General features: G+C 45.5%; 1 protein-coding gene across 3 annotated transcripts in view; it reads left to right on the top strand.

Moving 5' to 3' along the window:
- Positions 1-18,973, top strand: part of LOC103106059 (microtubule-actin cross-linking factor 1, isoforms 6/7-like) — a 105,658-nt gene that overhangs the window by 49,582 nt on the left and 37,103 nt on the right. For all 3 annotated transcript variants that reach the window (XM_007488707.3, XM_007488706.3, XM_007488709.3), the window contains 11 exons: positions 5,266-5,367; positions 5,652-5,753; positions 5,964-6,119; positions 6,977-7,135; positions 7,293-7,490; positions 7,989-8,117; positions 9,835-10,023; positions 10,138-10,293; positions 10,423-10,629; positions 10,821-10,940; positions 13,152-13,321. In XM_007488707.3, the coding sequence (XP_007488769.2) occupies positions 5,266-5,367; positions 5,652-5,753; positions 5,964-6,119; positions 6,977-7,135; positions 7,293-7,490; positions 7,989-8,117; positions 9,835-10,023; positions 10,138-10,293; positions 10,423-10,629; positions 10,821-10,940; positions 13,152-13,321 (1,688 nt within the window). The remainder of the gene's footprint in view (positions 1-5,265; positions 5,368-5,651; positions 5,754-5,963; positions 6,120-6,976; positions 7,136-7,292; positions 7,491-7,988; positions 8,118-9,834; positions 10,024-10,137; positions 10,294-10,422; positions 10,630-10,820; positions 10,941-13,151; positions 13,322-18,973) is intronic.

Raw genomic sequence — 18,973 nt, 5'->3', positions numbered from 1 at the left:
AACCCAGAATTTGGGGAAAACCTGGGTCATGCATGGGTTATATCTGTGGTAAGCTTTAGGTAATGATTCTCCCATATAAGATAGCCAGGGTGGCTCATTAGCTTCCTAAAACACTCTAGCTAGTTAAAACCTTCCCTAGGCCAAATCAGCCAGTGTAGCTCTACCTAGAAGCCAGGATTCTCTCCCCTACCCATTTTCTCAGAATCTTTCAAGAATGTCTGGTTCATGCTCAGCCAGTCGCAAAGTCTCTGCACCAACAGCTGCCTTTTATGGTCCAACTGAGCCAGCTAGGTGGCACAGCATTGAGTCCAGAGTCAGAAGTTCAGTTGTTCAGTCATTTTCAGTCATGTCCAACTCTCCATGACCCCATTTGGAGTTTTTTTGGCAAAGGTTCTCGAGTGGTTTGCCATTTCCTTCTCTAGCTCAGATTTTTTTTATCCTTTTTTAAAATCTTTTTACAGATAAGGATACCGAGGCAAACTTAAAGGCTTAAATTCTTTTCTCCTTCTTTCTAACCACACCTTCCTACTTGCTCTCTATCTAAGGACATGGTCCTCCCCCTGTCTCAGAACCTTGCAAGACCCAGATTATAGTGTAACATAGATAACACAATCAAATCAACCAACCAATAAATATTTATTGTGTTCCCTGTATGCTAGACTCTGCTAAGTGCCCAGAATACAAATACAGTGAAAAGAACAACCCTTGCCTACGAAGAGTTTACATTTAGGCATTGTGGTATAGTGAATACAGTGCCAGACTTGGAGTTAGGGACGCCTGGGTTCAAAACCCACCTGAGACACTTTCTAGCTTTGTGACCTTGGGCAAGTCACTTGGTTTCTCTTTGTAAAATTCTTCATTTTATATAAATTCTTTATTTATAAAATAAAAGAATTGGATCTGATGGCCCTTTTAGCTCTAAATCAATGATGCTATATTACAACTCTTTCTCTCTAAATACATATATATGTACATATTTATATGTAGATGTACATATGTATGTATGTATATAGAAGTAAAGAACTTTATAGGCAGTGAGATGTGGCAGCGAACACTGTGCTGAAACTGGAGTCAGGAACATTCATCTTTCTGAGTTCAAATCTGTCCTCAGACCCTTACTAGCTGTGTGACCCTGGACAAACTACTTAACCCTACTAGCCTCAGTTTCCTCATCTGTAAAATGAACTAGAGAAGGAAATGGCAAACCACTCCAATATCTTTGCTAAGAAAATCCAGATTGGGGTCACAAAGAGTCAGACAGAACTGAAACAACTGAACAAGAAAAAATTCTATATAGTTGTCCATATGTAGAAGATGTATTATATATAGTTATATATGCATATGTGTACATATATGGGTTTTATGTATGTATGCATATATATGTACCACACAGAAACACCCACATAAACACATAGACTTGTCAGAAAGTAACAGAGCTCTTTTGTTACACCTCCTCTAATAGGGAGCCCAACCTACATTTTGTACAAATTTAGTGGTTAGTTGCCTCTGGAAGACATGCAAACAAAGCACCATCTTTGTAGTTCCCTGGAAACTTACCCTCATGCTCCATAACTGCAACAACTGAGAGCCTCAGTTCTCTGTGGTTCAGGCTGCTCCTGTTTGCTATGGGATGGGTCCATGGGAGGGAGAGAAGAGAGAAGGGCGGAAAGGAAACAGGGTCTGGTCCCTCAGCAAGTTTTCTCTCTGAGACTTCTTGCCTCCATGCTTTTAACAGAAACACGTTTTGATCATCTCTAATATGAACAGTCACCAATAAGAAAGTCTTTTCAAAACAATACAAACTTCCAGCTGCTTTTAGCATCTTTTCTCCTGATCAGCCACTGGCTGTCTTATTTTTTAAATGTTTTAATTATCATCACAGTCATTTCCTACTCCTCTTCAAATTAAATTCCCCAACTCCATTGAAGAAAAACATTTAAGCGAAATAGCCAGTTCAAAGCCTTTACTGAACAGAATACACAATATACTACCCTAATAGTTGCTCTACCCTCTCACCACCACGCCATGAAACAGGAGGGGTATTTCCTCATCCCTTCTCTAGAGCCTTCATTGACTTTTCTTTTTTCTTTTCTTTTTTTTAAACCCTTACCTTCCATCTTAGAATCAATACTGTGTATTGGTTCCAAGGCAGAAGGGCAGTAAGGGCTAGGCAATAGGGGTTAAGTGACTTGCTCAGGGTCATATAGCTAGGAAGTATCTGAGGCCAGATTTGAACCCAGGACTTCCCACCTCTGGGCCTGACTCTCCACTGAGCCACCCAGCTGCCCCCTTCATTGACTTTTCCAGTACTGTATTCAGCTATCTTTTAGCAATCTAAAAAATTTACATTGTTGTATATATTGTGTGTGAAGCAACTAGATGATATAGTAGATAGAGTGCTGTCCTAGAGTCAGGAAGACCCTAAGTTCAAATCTAGCCTCAGGCACTAGCTGTATGACCCTGGGGCAAGTCATTTCACCCTATTTGCCTATGTTTCCTCAATTGTAAAATGAGCTAGAGAAGGAACTGTCAAACCACTCCAATATCTTTGCTAAGAAAACTCCAAATGGGGTCATGAAGAGTTGGACACAACTGAACATCAAAAAGATTCTCATTCTTTAAGTTCTGTTTATTTTGCTCTGTATCAGTGCATGGAATTATCCCCACATTTCTCTAGATTCCTTGGGTTGATCATTTCTTACAGCACAATAATATTCCATCACCTTTGTGTAGATTAATTTTTTAGCCATTCTCAATTGCTTGATGTCCATTTTGCTGTCATAAGAATTGGTATGACCTTTGTTTTTGACTTTGACTTCCTTGGGGACGTATGTTTAGTCTTGAGATTGCTGGGTATATAGATACATTTTTGGTATGATCCCAACTGAAACCTACAATCTTTGGACCACTTCACAACTCTACCCAAAGACCATCAGTCTGCCTGTGTAGGTCTTCCCACAGCCCCTCCAATATTGGCTGCTTTTATCTTTTTTTTCTTTTGCCTGTTTTCATTGAATGAGGTGAAACTTCAAAATTATTTTACTTGACATTCACCTCATGTGTGAAAGGCAAAGAATGAACTGCCTTCTGGTTAAGACAGAGTGTCATTGGATTGTGGAGTTTGAGGGAACGTTCAGAGGCCATCTAATCCAATGCCCTCATTTTACATAGAAGGAAAATTGAGCCTAGAAAGGTTCAGAGAATTGTGCAACATGGCATCAAAAGAGGGATCTGAATGAAGCCCCTTTCACTATGGAACCAGTGGATTCCATTATGGATTCCATTGTACTACAGCTATGTCTACTATAAACAAGGTGGTTTTTTCCCCCTATACCTTCTAAGACAAAAGATCAATAGAGAAAGTATAAGTGTGATTACTTCAGAACAAATCAAGGCTGATGAGATCCCAGCTCTGTTCAGTTTTTAAGAGTTAGGAGGAAAGTCAGGGGTGCCCCAGGAAGCTGGTCCCCTTAGAGCAAATAAATGTATTACCAGGTTTTAAATTTGGTCAGGATTGTATCTTCTGCTCTTATGATATGGAAAGGCTCGATTGCTGTCACTGGGAGTGAAAGCCTATTGTTGGTGGTGGTCCCGAGTGCCAGTATGGAGCCAATATTTCATAGGGGAGACCTTCTATTTTTAACAGTTTTATGGGAGGATACTATTAGAACTGGTGAAATAGTTGTTTTTAAAGTCAAAGGAAGAGATATTCCTTTAGTTCACAGAGTCATCAAAGTTCACTAAAAAGGCAATGGAAATGTCAAATTTCTGGCTAACAGATAATTATGAAGTTGATGATGAGGTTTGTACAAAGAAGGTCAAAACAGGGCTAGAAAAGAAGGATGTTGTAGAAAGAGCAAGAGAGGTTTTTCTGTATATTAGAATGGTTACCATCATCATGAAATTCAAGCATGCTCTTTTGGCTTTCAGCAATTGAGTAGCCTTGGTCCGAAGTCAGGTTCTGAAAGGCTCTCTTCCATCCACAATCATCCTGCAGATAAAAGGGCTCACATCTGGGGAAGGAAGGAAGGAAGCAGCCAATACATTGACTCTTCCCCTTCTTTCTTCTAAGAGGTGAAAGGCAACATTGCTTCTCTATCAGTCCTAAGAATTCTCTGCAGCCTCTGAGGTCTGCCCTGGAAGGAGTGGAACGGGAGGACTTCAGAAGACACAGGAGAGAACACAAGCCCCTGCTAGAGGGTCAAGGGTTCCTGGAATGCCTCTGTCCTTCCTCCACCCTTCTCTCTGACACTATTCTTTCCATCAAAGTTTTGTCCTTCAAACTTCTTGGACTTTCCTGGGGTAGTTGTGTGGGGCGGGAGGCAAAGGTCATAAGCCTGGGGCTTGGGCTCACCTAGAAGGGTTGAGTTCCTCCCCCAGCTCTCTCCCCCATACTCAGATGCTTATTCTGAATCGTAAGACTGAGAGCTGCTGTTCCGGAAGGGTTGATGTCTTTATTCTGGCTTCCCAGGGAAGCCACATTTGGAAGCTATAAGAATACTGGGAGGTGGGAGTTAAGAGAAAGGAAGGCAGGAATCCTTGCTCTGATGTTAGCTCTGGGTCTCTGTCCAAGGTGGTCTCTGAGGTCCTTTTAGCTCTGACCCCATGAGCCAATGAGATTTGGGTTTCCTTTGATTCCACCTCAGCTCAGCCTCTATTCCTAAATGAAATGAATAAGACCTGTGACCTTGAACAAGACTTTTTTTCCTTCCCAGAGAACCTTATTCTTTCTCTGTAAAAGCAAGGGGTGGACTAGGAGGTCCCGAAGGTCCCCTCCAACTTTAAAAAGATTTTAACTTTAGGAGTTTGGGGAGGCTTGCTCTCAAGCCTTCTTTCAGCCTCCTCCCCCAAAGCGTATATGGGTTTTCTGTAGACCATATCTTAGTCTCTAATCCAAATAACTCATGGTAGATGCGAGCACATAAAACCAACATCATGGAAAGTTTTATTACTGGTCTTTGGGTGGGGTGAGCTTGGCACATCAAGTTCTGCCCACCCTCAGCTCCAGGAACCTCAGGACCTCACCCCATGGGCCTGTCTAGGCAGGCCTGGTTGTTCTGGAGCCTACTTAGAGACTTCCTCCCTAGGAAGGCTGGTGGTGGTCCTTTAGATAGAAGGACCCAGTTCTGCTAACTCTTCCAGCCTTTATTGTCTTCCACACATAGCCAGCGCTTGTTCTTTCACTCCTCCAAGGAGGAGATCCTTATGGTTTAGCAGAGAGTTCATGGGCCCTCCAAGCATCTCCTTTCCTTCCTCTGCCCACAGCTCTATGCTTCCTGGCACAGCCTGAGTCGTGTGTGGACTGAGCGTCACCGGCATCTTGAGGAGCAGCTCCAGGATGCCCTCAGCTACCAGGAGGCCATGCAGGCGAGGCCCCCTTACTTCTCTAATTACCCTCCTATCATCCTCCTATTCCCCTACAGCTCCCTATTCCCTTCTCTTCATTGTCCTCCCCATCCCAGGCCTAGGTGAGTCCTTGTCCTTGGCTGAAGAGAGTCTGCTTTGGGTTTCCTGGGAGGTGGGGAGGAGGATTCCAAGAGAAGACTATGAAGCTCACAATCCTCCTGCCCCCTCCCTAGATCAGGAAAACTTGGGAGAGGCTAAGGCTGAGGGTTTCAGCTCAGAGTGATCTCATTTTTTCCCTTCCCCAGAGGCTCCTGACTTGGCTGGAAGGGGCTGAGTTACGTCTGGGCCAAGACTTCCGTGTGGGGGGTACCTTGGAGCTGGCAAAGCAACAGCTGGAGGAGCTAAAGGTGGAGGAGGGAAGGGGCTGGGGGTGTCTGGAGAGGCAGAAACTGATCCCTGAGGGTATAGAAGAGGGGAGCTGGGGGGCTGAGGGCCATCAGTCGAGAGAGAACCACATGGGGGCTGGGGGCGGAGGGCTCTGGAGTCTGGGGGAGATGGTAAGATTTGAGGCAGTGTGCCAAACAGTCAAGACCTGAGTCTCGGCCTCTCTCCTCCAGGACTTCAAGAGAGACCTCTATCAGAGCAGAGTAGAGGTAGAGAGTTTGAGGCACCGTCCTGCCCCAGGGGGTCCAGAAGACCCCAGCCCCCCGCCTCTGCTGGGGGACTTTCGGCTTCGCTGGGACCACTTGGAGCAAGAAACTGGGAGTCGTCAGGTAGCAGCGGTTCAAAATCCCTCAGCACTGCCTTCACCATTGTCCCTCCATCCCTAGTCTCACTTCAGACCATCCAGAGTGATCTTTGTCTCCTTGTCCCTTTAAAACAACACAGATGGGCAGATGTGTGGCTCTCAGTAAGGTCTTGCCCACAGGCAGGTCTGGGGTGGGTAGAGACAACTTGGTGTTCCTTAGTTAGTGCAGGATGGGCAGAGGGAAGAGAGGAGTAGAGAACACCAGAAATTAGAGAGGAAAGAAGAAGAGACAGCAAGTGATGAACTCAAGTGACCCAAAATACAGTGAGTCCAGAGGGGAGGGCAAAGAGGCTGGAATTACTCAGAAAAGCTTAGAACCAACGAACAGAGAGGCCAGGATTGATAGGATGGGATGCAACAAGGAAGAGTAGAGACACTGCAACATTAGGGATGAGTTGAGCTTGTACTTGGAATTGAAGACCTGGAGCCCAAGATGGCAAGATCAGACAGGGAGTCCCAAGAAGGGGAGATGGATCCTGACCCTGAGAGTGGGAGCCTGAGAAGCCTGTGTAATTCTGTTTTGGGGATACAAACAGAATGAGTTACGCCATCGATATTCTGTGCCCAGTTTGTCCATAAGAGACAACAGGTCAGAAAGCTTAGGGCCATGGTCATGGCCTTCTATTTAGGGCCCAGGAACAAGGGAGAAGGGGAGGGAAGGGCTTAGAGGGTCTTGGCTGCATTCCTGACCTCCAGGGAGGTTGAGGAGTGGCTGGAAGCCAGATAACCTCTAGGTATGGGGACCGGAGCTTGTCCCAGGAAAGAGGCTTTTGAAGGTCTGGGGTCCCTGTCAATTTTTTCCTTCTCACTTTCCTACCACAGCAACAATTGGAAGCTGCCCTGCTGGGTCTGGGCCAGCTGCAGCCACAGCTGGAAGAGTTGGTGCAATGGTTGGGCCACACAGCAGAGCAGCTTCAGGGAGCACCAGCTGTGGTCAGCCTGGATCTGCCCAGCTGTGAGATTGAGCTGGCCAAGCTCCAGGTAAGAAAAGGTCTTTCTCAAAGGCCAGCACTAAGGGGCTCCCTTCTTGGGAAGACATGAGTCATCAGAAGGGTTGGGGTGGGGAGAGGTTAACAATGACATCCCTCTAGGATGGTGTGGTCCAGAACCCCTGAGCATCTCTGGTGCCTCAACCTAGGTGTTGCAGAATGATGTGCTGTCCAGGGCACAGACAGTTCAGTCGGTGAGCGAGGCAGCCCAAGGGTTGCTCCAGGCAGGGCTCGGGGAGGCTGAGGCAGGACTTCGGGCTGCACTTCAAACTCTGGACCAGCGCTGGGAGGCCGTCCAGGGAGAGAGCCAGAGCCGGCAGCTGCAGCTAGAGAATAGCCGGGCCCAGGTTCGTCAGCAACCTGATCCTAATCCCACACCCCTTGCTTCATCCCTGCTTCCAATATCCATGATCCCTGGGGCCTGAGGAAGCATGGAATGATGGTAAGACCTATATATAATTCTAACCGTGGATCTGCCTCCTTGGCCAAGTCACTTGTCCCCTCAGTTTCCTCTCCTGGAAGCAGAGGGGTGCAACAAAAGAACTCAAAGGCCCCTTCTGGCCTGGATATGCTACAGGTCTCACTCTTAGACTCTTCCTTCATCCCTGATCTCAGTTCCATTCCCTTTCCTGCCCCCACTCTCCATCCTGATCCCTTCACTGGGGTCTCTCATTAATAGCTCCAACCTATCCCTCCTCCCCTTCCCTTATACCCATCATGGCCTTGGTCCTCCTTCCATTCTCAGTGACTCAACCCTCGGGGACCTCTGAATGCCCTGAAAGAGGAGACTGGGGAAAGGCTTCCTTATATGCTGCCCTGACTGACTCAGTTCCCTCTCTCCTCAGCTGCAGGATGTCGAGCTTGGGATGGCAGAATTGCTTCAGTGGCTGGAGCAGGTGGACTTGGGACTTGTTCTCATCAAACCATCCTGGGGACCCCCAGACCCACCCCAGGAAAGGCTGGCTCGGCACCTGGTAGGATTGGGGGCTGCCTAGCCTAAAAGTGGACTCTCCCCTTCCTCCCTCCCCTAAAAGATTCACCTTGGGTCTCCAGCCTCCCTGAACCAGGTCACCCCAGGTCCACCTTGGAATCCATCAAGGGGGGATCATTCATTGTCTTTGGTCCCAGAGCTCTTACTTTTTATTCCTCTCTGAACCTTCCCTGGTTTTGAGCCCACCTGGCTCTCTGGACTCAGATTTGCCATACCCAATCCTTAATTATTTTTTCCTTTCTTCTGCCTCTGCCATCTTACACGGGCAGCTGATTCAAGCATCTACTCCCTTACTAGTTGCCTTGGGGCAACCTCTCTGAGCATCAGTTTTTCCAGCTGTAAAATGGAAACAATATACTTGCCAATAAGACAATAGCACCTGCCTCCTGAGGTTGGCATGAGATTCAGATGAGACACTGTGTAAAACACTATATAAAGTTTAAATGGTACATAAATGTCAGCCTTTATTATTAGTCAGAGGAGTGATAGTAGTATTCCTCTTTTTCCGGGTTGTGTCTGCACACTCCAGACCTCAGGGATGTTGGCTAGGATTTATTTATAAGAAGATAGAATATAAACTCCTTGATGACAAGGACTATTAATTTTTAGTCTTTATGTCCTCAGCATCTAGCATGGTGTCTGGCCCATAGGAAGGGGCTTAATAAATATTTTGTGGTTAAAAGGGAACAGAAAACAAACAGACTCAGAAGTAATAGGAGGTAAGGTGGCATAGTGGATAGAGAGCTGGCCTTGGAGCCATGGAAATCAAGCCTTGCCTCTGACATATACTAGCTGTGTGACCCTGGGCAAGTCTCTAACCTTGAAGCTCTCTGGGCAACTCTCTAAGACCATATACCTTCTAGAGAGGTGCTGATCAGATTTGACAGAGAGACACTTCCCATCTGAGAGTCCCCTCTATCAATGGGTACCTCAGGTCCAATCTATCCCAGAACGAATACGCTTACAGAAAATCATTCGTGATGTGGATTAAAAACAAAACAAAACTCTCTCGTCCCAGATTAGCGAGCACTTAAAGTGCCTAAACTTTGGACCAATTCATTTCTCCTTCAGTCCCAGCTGGGCCCATAAAGGGTCTCCCTCTGGACCTCAGAGGACAATGGTTTTATCTGTTTCAAGAGCACCCCTAAGTTGTTGGAAGAATTTGCCTACATGAGCCCACAAGCTCATTTGTTGGTGCCATAATCTCAGGGTCATTTTTAGCCAATTAGGAAGGCTGCTGATGGCTGGTGGGTTTAAGGTACTTCACCCCATTAGTGAGAAATCTTTGAATTAATTGAGGTCTCCTCCCCACGGTCCATAGAAAACAAGGAAAAGGCAATAGGGCAGTTGACTTCAAGACTTCCATAGACCTAGAGTGGTGTGAATGTCCCCTCCCAAGGTACAGATTGTAGCCCATTGACCCACACTACTAATAAGGTAGAGAAAGTCTAATTCTGATCTTCACAAAATGCTTCCTTCCTGTGGGAGTGGAACTCGTAGGGACCTTAGAAATCCTCTAGTCCAAGATTGTCCTTTATAAGAATGGGGACACTGGAGCTCAGAGGGAAGTGATTCACCAGGACCGTCCACTCTTTCACCTGCTTCTTGTTCCCCATCAACTGGAATACTTCCCCCCAATGCTCAGGATATCCCCAAAGTTCCCCGAACACACCCCTCTCTTTCCCCCGTCACGCACTCAGGAGCTGTGCCGGGAGCTGGAACAGAAGCAGCCAGAGTATGAGGGCCTGAGACAGCGCCTGGGGAGGCTGCTGCCCCCCCCACCATTGTCGGGGCCTCGGCCTCCACCTCGACCCGTGGGCACGGAACACAGCCTGCGGCTGCTGGAGCAGACCTGGGAGCGTGTGGTGGCTCGGACCCAGGAACGCAAGGTCTGTGCAGGAATGGGGGAAGGCAGAAAGGGGAAAATGGGTCAGGGAGGTCTAGGGGAGGACAGGGCAGGGAGGGAAGGCAGAGCTGGGGGCTGATGGGGCTCATCCATGCAGGTGTGGCTCTCTGAAGGCCTGGCACTCACCACGGAGTTTCACCAGCGACTGCAGGCACTTTTGCGCTGGGGAGCACGAGTCGAGGAGCACCTAGGGTCCTTGCCACCCCCTAGCCTTGTCTTGGACACGGTCCTGGCCCAGCTGCAGGAACACAAGGTCTGTGGGCTGAGCCTGGTAGGGGTAGGTGGGCCAGGCAGAGCCTGGGGGATCTGGTCTTGCCTTCCTCCTAGTCTCATCTGTGTTGGTCCATAAGGTAGGACCCAAAATGGCCCTTGGTCCTCACAGGTGCTGGCCCAGGAGGTGGCAGTGCAAGGGGAGAAACTAGGTGCCCTGGAGGTGGTGGCTGGAAGACTGAGGGGCTTTAGCCCAGAGCAAGACTGTGCCCTCATCCAGAGCCTGGTGCTGAGTACCCAGGAGCGCCTAGGCCGAGCTATTCAAAGAATAGGTGACCGGGGCACTGCCCTGGAGGAGGCTCGACGGAGAGCTAAGCAGGTGCTTCTTGAGCTGGTGGGAGGGATGGGTGGAGGGAGTATTTTGAGGAGGGGGCCTGGGAGGGTAGGGGGAGAACAGAGGACTTCCTGGCTTCTGGCCTCTTCTTCCCCTTTCTCTTCTTCCTTTTCTTCCCCTTCTCTAATCCTCCACTTTTCTCTGTTCCCTTCTTTGGCCCCATCTTCATGCCCCAGTTCACAGAGTCCAGACAGCTACTCCTTGACTGGCTGGATGAGGTGGAGCCCACACTGATTCTGCCTGGAGATGTGGCCCTGAGCCAAGAGGAGATCAAAGAACAGCTGAGTCAACATAAGGTAGAGCTTAGGGCCTCCTTGTACCCATACCAGGACGGGACTCCTTGCCTCTTTCTGTCACCTAACTCCAAATTCATTACCCTTATGTACAGAAAAAATGCCTGCCTCCAAAGTCCCAGTTTCTTCCCAGACTTAGGGAGATGAGTTGGATGGTTGCTGAGAGGCCCTGACCATCCTTGCCTCTTTCCCCTGAGTCCAACCTGTGATGCCACCTGCTTCCACAACTTCCTCTCCTGCTTGTGGGAAAAAAAGAGAAAGGAGGGATGGGTGTCCAGAGGACTGCATACCTATGGTGCTTCTCTTGGGTGGTCTACCCTTGGCCTCCCTAGGTGCTTTTCTAGACCCCTTTCACAAGAACTGGGAGCGATGGAAACAGGACATCCCTAAGGCCTGCACCCATCCTTTCACCAGAGCACAGTGGGCATTATTACCATTCTCTCAATCATTTCAGTTCAGATCAGTTTAACTCAACAAAGATTTCTTTAGCATGTGCTTATGATGGACAAGACAAGTATTTTGTAGTGGATCAAAAGCTAGTTTTGGCATTGGGAAGACTGGATTCAAGTTCCACATATTTGCTGTGTGACTCTGAGCAAGTTACTTAACCTTCAAGTACCCCAGGCAACTTTCTAGTACTTTAAATTACAGAACAATTATACATCTTCATCAGGTGAGGGAGTTTCCTCAGTATATGTTCCCTTATATGGATGAAATCACGTCTGGACAAAAAATATCTAAGGCACATGACCATCCCTGTCATCATCTCTTTGACTGTCCCCATCATCTTTGTCACTGTCACCATCATTACCTTCATGACTCACCACCAACATCTCTGTAGTGGTAACATCATCATCCCTAGCAATATCATCTGCATAGTTGTCACCATCACCATATTTGTGATTGTCACATCTTTCTAGTCACTATACCAACCTAACACTAACCATGATATCCATGATTGCCATATCATCTCTATCATCCTGGTCTCCATTATCATCATCTTTGGGATTGTTATCTCTATCATTGTGAGTACAATCATCATTATGACTATCAGCACCATCATTCCTGGGACTGTCACCATGATCATTTTTGTAAGTGTCTTGTGTCAATAGCCCCATGACCATCAGCATTACTCCCGTTTCTGGGGGCCCATATAAAGCAGGCGTGAGAAATACCCCTTTCTAAGAATCAAAGTGCATCAGATAAACCAAGCATCTCTCTCTCTCTCTCTCTCTCTCTCTCTCTCTCTCTCTCTCTCTCTCTCTCTCTCTCTCTCTCTCACACACACACACACACACACACACACACACACACACACACACACACACACACACACCACCCTAAGGGACAGAAAAAAAAGATTAAAAAGTTCTCTTGAACACAAATTCCAAATATTAAGGATTTGCTCTGGGTCTGTACCTTGGCTTCAGTGGGTCCAATCTATTAATCAGTTTCTTTCCTGTTTGCCCCACTTCCTGATACATATATCACTGGCTTTGTATTCTCTGTAAGATTGGATGAAGAGGCCCTCTACTCCCAGGAAGTTAACAGTCTAGGAAAATGAGATCCCATGAGGCTATTCCAGGTTTCTGTCTGCCTTGACTGTATTCTTCTGAGAGCTTGGACTTCTTGCCTTCCTATATTGTGAATAGAAGGATAGATAGACAAAGTAATAAATGAAAAAGTATTTATTATGGAATTACTATCATGACCTTTGGGAATATCCCTGTGATGTTCTTAACCATTCATAGTCATTAATCATTCAGTTTGCCTTAGCCCCTTTGTGCTCAGCTCTGTGCTTAGCTTGGGAAAGAGGGCCAGATAATGCCTCCTGTTGGTGCTCAGGTATCTTCCACTCTTTTGCCTTGAAAATGATACTTAGTAGTATCAACTCTAAGACAGAAGGTAAGGGTTAAAAAACATAGTGGGGATGGAGGAGAGAGAACACTAAAAAAAAGACTTTATGAAAATGATGCTCCTCTCATGGGCAGCCACCCTGGACCAGTAAGGAGATGAAGAATCCCGCATCCATCTCCCAACCTCCAGCTCTCTCAGTGATACAGAGACACAGGTGTACCTCTAAGAACTATAGGACCTCCCATGAGAGAACTCTCTACTGGCAAGGAGAAAGGGGAGCCTGGAAAGAAAGGTTGGGGTGGTGGAAGGAAGAGATGGAGAAAGTGAGTGAATACTAATAGCTTCTTTCCATTGCAGGAATTCCAGAGAGAGCTTCGGGGCAAGCGGCCTGTGTTTGAGGCAACTCTTCGTGGGGGCAGGGCACTCCGAGAAGGGGCCCTGTTCCCTGATGATGCTGCACCCCTTGACTTGCTGCTGGCTGAGCTCCGAGGCCGTTGGGAGGGTATCTGCAGCCTTGCTCTGGACAGGTCAGTGTCCACTTCCATCCTTCCCAGCCTTCTCTCTGTTCTCTCAGTCCATGTGTATGTGATCCTTTCTCTTGACTTTGCTTCATCATGTCCCTCCCTCAGCCTCTCATTCTCATCCCATGGGCTGCCTGCCCACTTCTCTTTCTGCTCATAGGATCTGAGTTGGAAGGGACCCCCAAGAGGATTTAATCCAGCCCTTCCCTAAGCAGCAGCCCCTCTCTACAATGTCTTTAACACATGGTCACTCCACCTCTGCTTGAAGACTTCCAATGATGGACAACCGTCCACCTTCCAAAGCAGCCTATTCTATCTAGAAGCAGTTCTCAGTGTTGGAGGTTTCCTTACATGGCATTTAAATCTCTGCATTTTCTGCTTCACCCCTAATTTTGCCTTCTGAGACCAAGCAGAACAAGTTTGCCTTGCTTCCCCTTCCATATTCTATCCTTTCCAAAGCTTGAAAACAGTCTTTTCTCCAGACTTCCTTCAGCTTATCTATCCTTAGTAGGGCTCATTCATCATCCTAGTCACTCTTCTCTGGACCAGTTTTTCTCTCCTAAATTGCAGAGTCCAGAATTGGACACAGCCCTTCAGATGTTATCTGACCAGGGCAGAAATCGGCCGGGCTAACTCTTGCTTTTATTCATGCAGCCCGATTATGAATGTCGCCATCAATCTTTTTTCTTCTCTGCCCATCCAGGGTCAGGAGATTGTCACTAGGAGGTAGAGAATTGGAAAAGGTGCTGCCATCCCACTGAAGAGGGGAAATCCCTCCCACAATAATTATCACCTCTTGGAGAAGAGTTAATAATGGGAGTAGTTGATTGCATGGGCAAGTATGAGGGAGGAGGAAGGCTGCTGGTGAATGATTACTTTGGTGAAAGCAGAGTTGATCGGTTGTGGGTGAGTGGAGGACGTGTTAATTCATGTAAGTAGGTTGTTTAGTGAGAGTCAGAGGTGTGAGGAGTTGTTGGGGATAAAGGCCAAGAGTTTTGGAGGCATAGAATAGCTGGGAGCCCCATAGCACTGCCCTTAGGAACCCGTCTCTGAGTGGACACCATGAACTATGGAGAAATGCTTACTTAACTGTTGATGTTGGTCCATGTCTCTGGCCATTTTCTTCATCTCCCTTCACACAGAGTATGTACACATACAGGGAGCAATTGCTAATGAGACCATAGTTTCAAATAGAGTCTAGTTTTGCCCATCCAGAGTAGACAGTCACCTATGGCAGTAACTTCCATATAGCCATGTTCATCACACTTCCAACTCTCACAGATTATAAATTCACTAAGACCCCTAGATCATCTTCACAGGACCTGTTTCCTTGCCATATCTCCCCAAACCTATAATTACAGTTAATATCCCGTACCTAGGCACACTATCATACATTTATTCCTATTAAATTTCATCTTCTTCGTTGAAAGTTTTTTTCATGACTTATCTTGGTTGTGAAGGTGGCCTTGAGTTCTCAAAGACTCTGAACAGTAGGTCACAGGCTCTGACAAATTTACCCCATGCTGGAAAAGTCTGATGATGAGCTGCATGCCTATTGTCTGAGGACCAACCAGCCCAAGTTCAGAAATGCCATACGCTGAATTGATCATAAGATGGTGGCTTTTTTTTTCCAGATCATAGCAACATTTCAAAGACAACCTAAGGAAATCTTTACCAGTCAGGAAAGTCATAGAGCCTCAGAGTTGGCAGATACCTTAGAGACTATCTAGTCCAACCGAGACCTGAACAAGAATTCCTTCTAACACATTCCCAACCCACACTATGATTCTGTCACAGGACCTTGAAATATTTGAAAAGTTCTTTTCATCTTATCAGATCTGACCCATCTTTCAGGATTCTGACTCTGCTCTCTCTCCTAGTTTTATGTCTTCGGAAAATTTGAGAATCATAACATCAAATCATTGATTTAAGTGTTGGACAGAATAGGGTCAAGGGCAGAACCCTGGTACCTCCCTCCAAGATGACATAGATCCATAGTGAGTCTCTATGCCCTTTTGATCATGTCTCTTTAAACACCCTGGCTTCCTTGCTCATCAGCTTCCATAGGTCCCATAAACTATATCTTCATACCACTCTAGCCTACTACGGGGCACCTTGGAACTAACCATCACTCTTATCCATGTCACCACCATGATCTTAAGTCTTGAATTTTTTTTTTTTTGCTCAGAACCTCGAGTTATCATTCTCTCTTTTGACCTTGTTTCTCCTAAGCCTAGTCTGTCTTCATACTCATCAGAGCCTCCAGTCCATTTGTCTCTCTCTATTTTGCCAGTGACCCTCTAGTTAACCAGCTCAAGTATTCAATATCCTCCATTCCCTTTTGTCCTTCTATCATCCATATGCCACTAATTCTGAATTACTTCCACTATTTACATTCTCTGATTTATACTCCTATGTTGCTAAAGAAAGTAATGCAACCATCCCAACTGGGTCTACTACAAATTCATGTTTTCTAATCTTTGGGGGACAAAAATGCTACACAGAAATTAGATGATCCTCAATGGGCTGGTCCCTAGGCTACACATCATTTTAGTCATCCTTCCCTGGACCACTTTGTTCAGTTGTGTTCCACTCTTCATGACCTCATTTGTGTCAAGATACTAGAATGGTTTGCCATTTACTTCTCCACTCATTTTATAAATGGGGGTATTGAGACAAAGAGGGTTAACTGACTTGTTAACTCACACAGCTGGTGAATGTCTGAAGCCAGATATGATCTCAGGTTCTATACATTGAGCCACCTAGTTATCCCTGGACCACTTTATCTCACCTAAATTGTGGACTCAAGAACTGAACAAATGTTGTTGTCTGGCCAGGATTGGGATCAGTAGCACTAACTCTTACTTTTATATAGGCAGACTAGTAATAATGCAGCTCTCAATCTTTTTCTTTTCTGCCTGACCAGTGTCAGAGGATTAAGATGCTATAACATTAGGAAGCAGAGAATTAGAGCAGATGTTGCCATCCCATTGGAAATCCCACAATAATTACCACTAGAGGAATAGTTGATATTGGGAGTGGTTGATTGTATGAGCAAGTATCAGGGAGGACTAAACTATTTCTTTGATCTAATCTCAGTTGGGCAAAATTGCTACCCAGAAATCTTTTTCTTCTTCCTAGAATAACTTTATCACATTCCTAATAGTGGCTGTTTCAAATCTTCATATCTTTTCTTCTGAAGACATAATGGGACACCACCTCCACTCCATCTCTCAACAGGAGTCCTCATGGAGAAAATCAAGGCCATCTATCTCAAATTCTCTCATATCTTCAATCATCCGCCTCTTCCTCCTCCTCCTCAGCTCCAGGTTCAGAGGAGGAGGTGGCCCTTCTCCTTGTCAAGGTCAATTCCACTAATTCTACCCTCCATTTCATTCCTTTACATCTTTTCCAATAGCTTGTTCTAATGATCATTCCTTCTCTCTTTTCCATTTTTAATGTTTCTCTCAATCTACTGACTCCTTCCCTAATGCCTGCAAACATGCCCAATTCTTTTTTTTTCCATGATCTTTCTCCCAAGGTTTTATTTATTTATTTATTTTTTGCCTTCCTTTCACTTCAAAGCTCCTTAAAAGGGTTATCTAGGTTCCTTGCCTTCAAGTAACTTACCTTCTAATTGGGTTATGGAGGAGAATGTAACCAAGTACAAAAGGAAACTATAATATAAGGCACATTTAAAACTGGAGGCATCATGGAAGTCTTCACTAAACTGGGCCTTTTGCGATAAGAAGAATTTTAAGAGGTAGAGATGAAGAGGGAATACATTCCAGGCATGGGGAAGGGCTTGTGTAAATGCACAAAGGGAGGGTGGAATATCAAGTTCCGGGACTACCTAGTAGTTGGGTTTTGTTGGAATGCAGTATAAGTGAAGGGGAAATAAGGGAAGAAAGGCCTTTGAAGTAGGAGCCAGCCAGACTACAGAAAACCTTACATAACAGGCAGGCTTTGTATTTTATCCTAGAGTCAATAGGGAGCTACAAGAAAAAAAAAATTAGAAGAATAATGTGGTCAGAATGGAACTCTAGGAAGATTATTTTGGTAATTGTGTAAAGGATGAATTCAAGAAGGGAAAAAGAGATTAGAAGTAAAGAGGCTATTGGAATATTCCAAGAAAGAGGTGAGGAAGTCTTGGACTGGTGGGGAAGAGAGGGCGGCCGTTTTTGTAGAGAGAAGGTGATTGATAGGAAAATCTGATCAGCTATGGCAGGGAAAAGTCAAAGATGATTTCTGAATCATGAGATGAATGGTAGGACACCCCACAGAAATAGGGAGTTTGGAAGAAGGGAGAGTTTGAGGAGAAGTGGGGAGCAGGAATAATAAGTCTGAGATACTGATTGGGGAATCCAAGAGATCTAGTGGACATTTGGTACAGGACTGGAATTTCCAGAGAAAAATTATGACTGGCTATGCAGTCAACTGAAGTCCATAGAAGACAAGATCATCGAGGGAGAGAAGAGAAGGTAGAGAGAAATGAAAAAAGGGTCCAAGACAGAATGTGGGGGACATCCAGACTTAGGAGGTGGGAGATTGAGTAAGGAATCTGGAAAGGAGACCAAAAGAACAGTCAGATCAGATTGATAAGAGGTACCAAGAGAGTGCAGTTTCAGAGAAACCAAGATTGGCACTAAAATCAGCAATTTATAGCGAGTCAAGATCTCTGAGTAATCACCATAGGGAGAAAACAGAATAATAAACAGAACACCATTTATTTAGCTCTTACTATGTTCCAGGCACTGTGTTAATTGCTGGAGATACAAAGAAAGGGGGGGGAGGGTGGAAACTGTCCCTGTTCTCAAGTAGCCCAGAGTCTAATTGTGTTCAGCTGTTCCTGGTCTTGTCCAACTCTTTGGTACCCCATTGGGGTTTTCAGAGTCTAATAGGGCAGACAATATGCAAACAACTCTGGACAAACAATATACACACAGGATAAATTAGAAGTAATCTCAGACTTAAGACATTAGCATTAAGGGGACATAGGGGAAAGCTTGTTATTGGTGGAATTTTTAGCAGGGAAAGAAGCTTTTGGGAATCTAGAAATGAAGAAGACTGTTCTGGTCTTGAGAGGACAACCAGTGAAAATGCTAGGAATTAAGAGATGGAGTATGTTTAGGTATAGATTTGGAAGTCATCTTCATAGAAAAAAATATATAAAGTCAGGAAAGATGAGATCACCAAGGGAGAGAAAAGAATATAGAGAGAACAAGAAGAGGGAGAGCTTGTGGGACTCCCATCTAGGCTTAGGAGGTGAAAGATTGAATGAGGAATTTGGAAAGGAGACAAAAAGAGCAGTCAGATCAGATAGGTAAAAGATGCCAGGAAAGTGCAGTTCCAGGGAAACTGAGATTGGCATTAAAATAAATGATTATCGCTAGTCAAGATACCTGAATAATCACCATAGGGAGAAAACAGAACAACAAAATCCACTGATCTGTTTCATTAGCAACTGAACGATACAAATGGGTGTGGTGGGAGCGGGAAAAGGTTACGGAGAGATATTTTCAATTTTTTTTTTAAAGGGGGGGAAGGAGTCTAGCAAAAAAGGTAGAATGAGGCAGAGGGGACAAAGCCAGAATGACACTCTTGAACGAGGAAAAGGTCAAGGAAATTGAAAAATTATAGGTAAATAGTGTAAAACAG

The sequence above is a fragment of the Monodelphis domestica genome, chromosome 3 (assembly GCF_027887165.1).
Source record: "Monodelphis domestica isolate mMonDom1 chromosome 3, mMonDom1.pri, whole genome shotgun sequence".
In the NCBI taxonomy this organism is placed as follows: domain Eukaryota; kingdom Metazoa; phylum Chordata; class Mammalia; order Didelphimorphia; family Didelphidae; genus Monodelphis; species Monodelphis domestica.
This window is presented reverse-complemented; position numbering and strand designations above follow the sequence as displayed.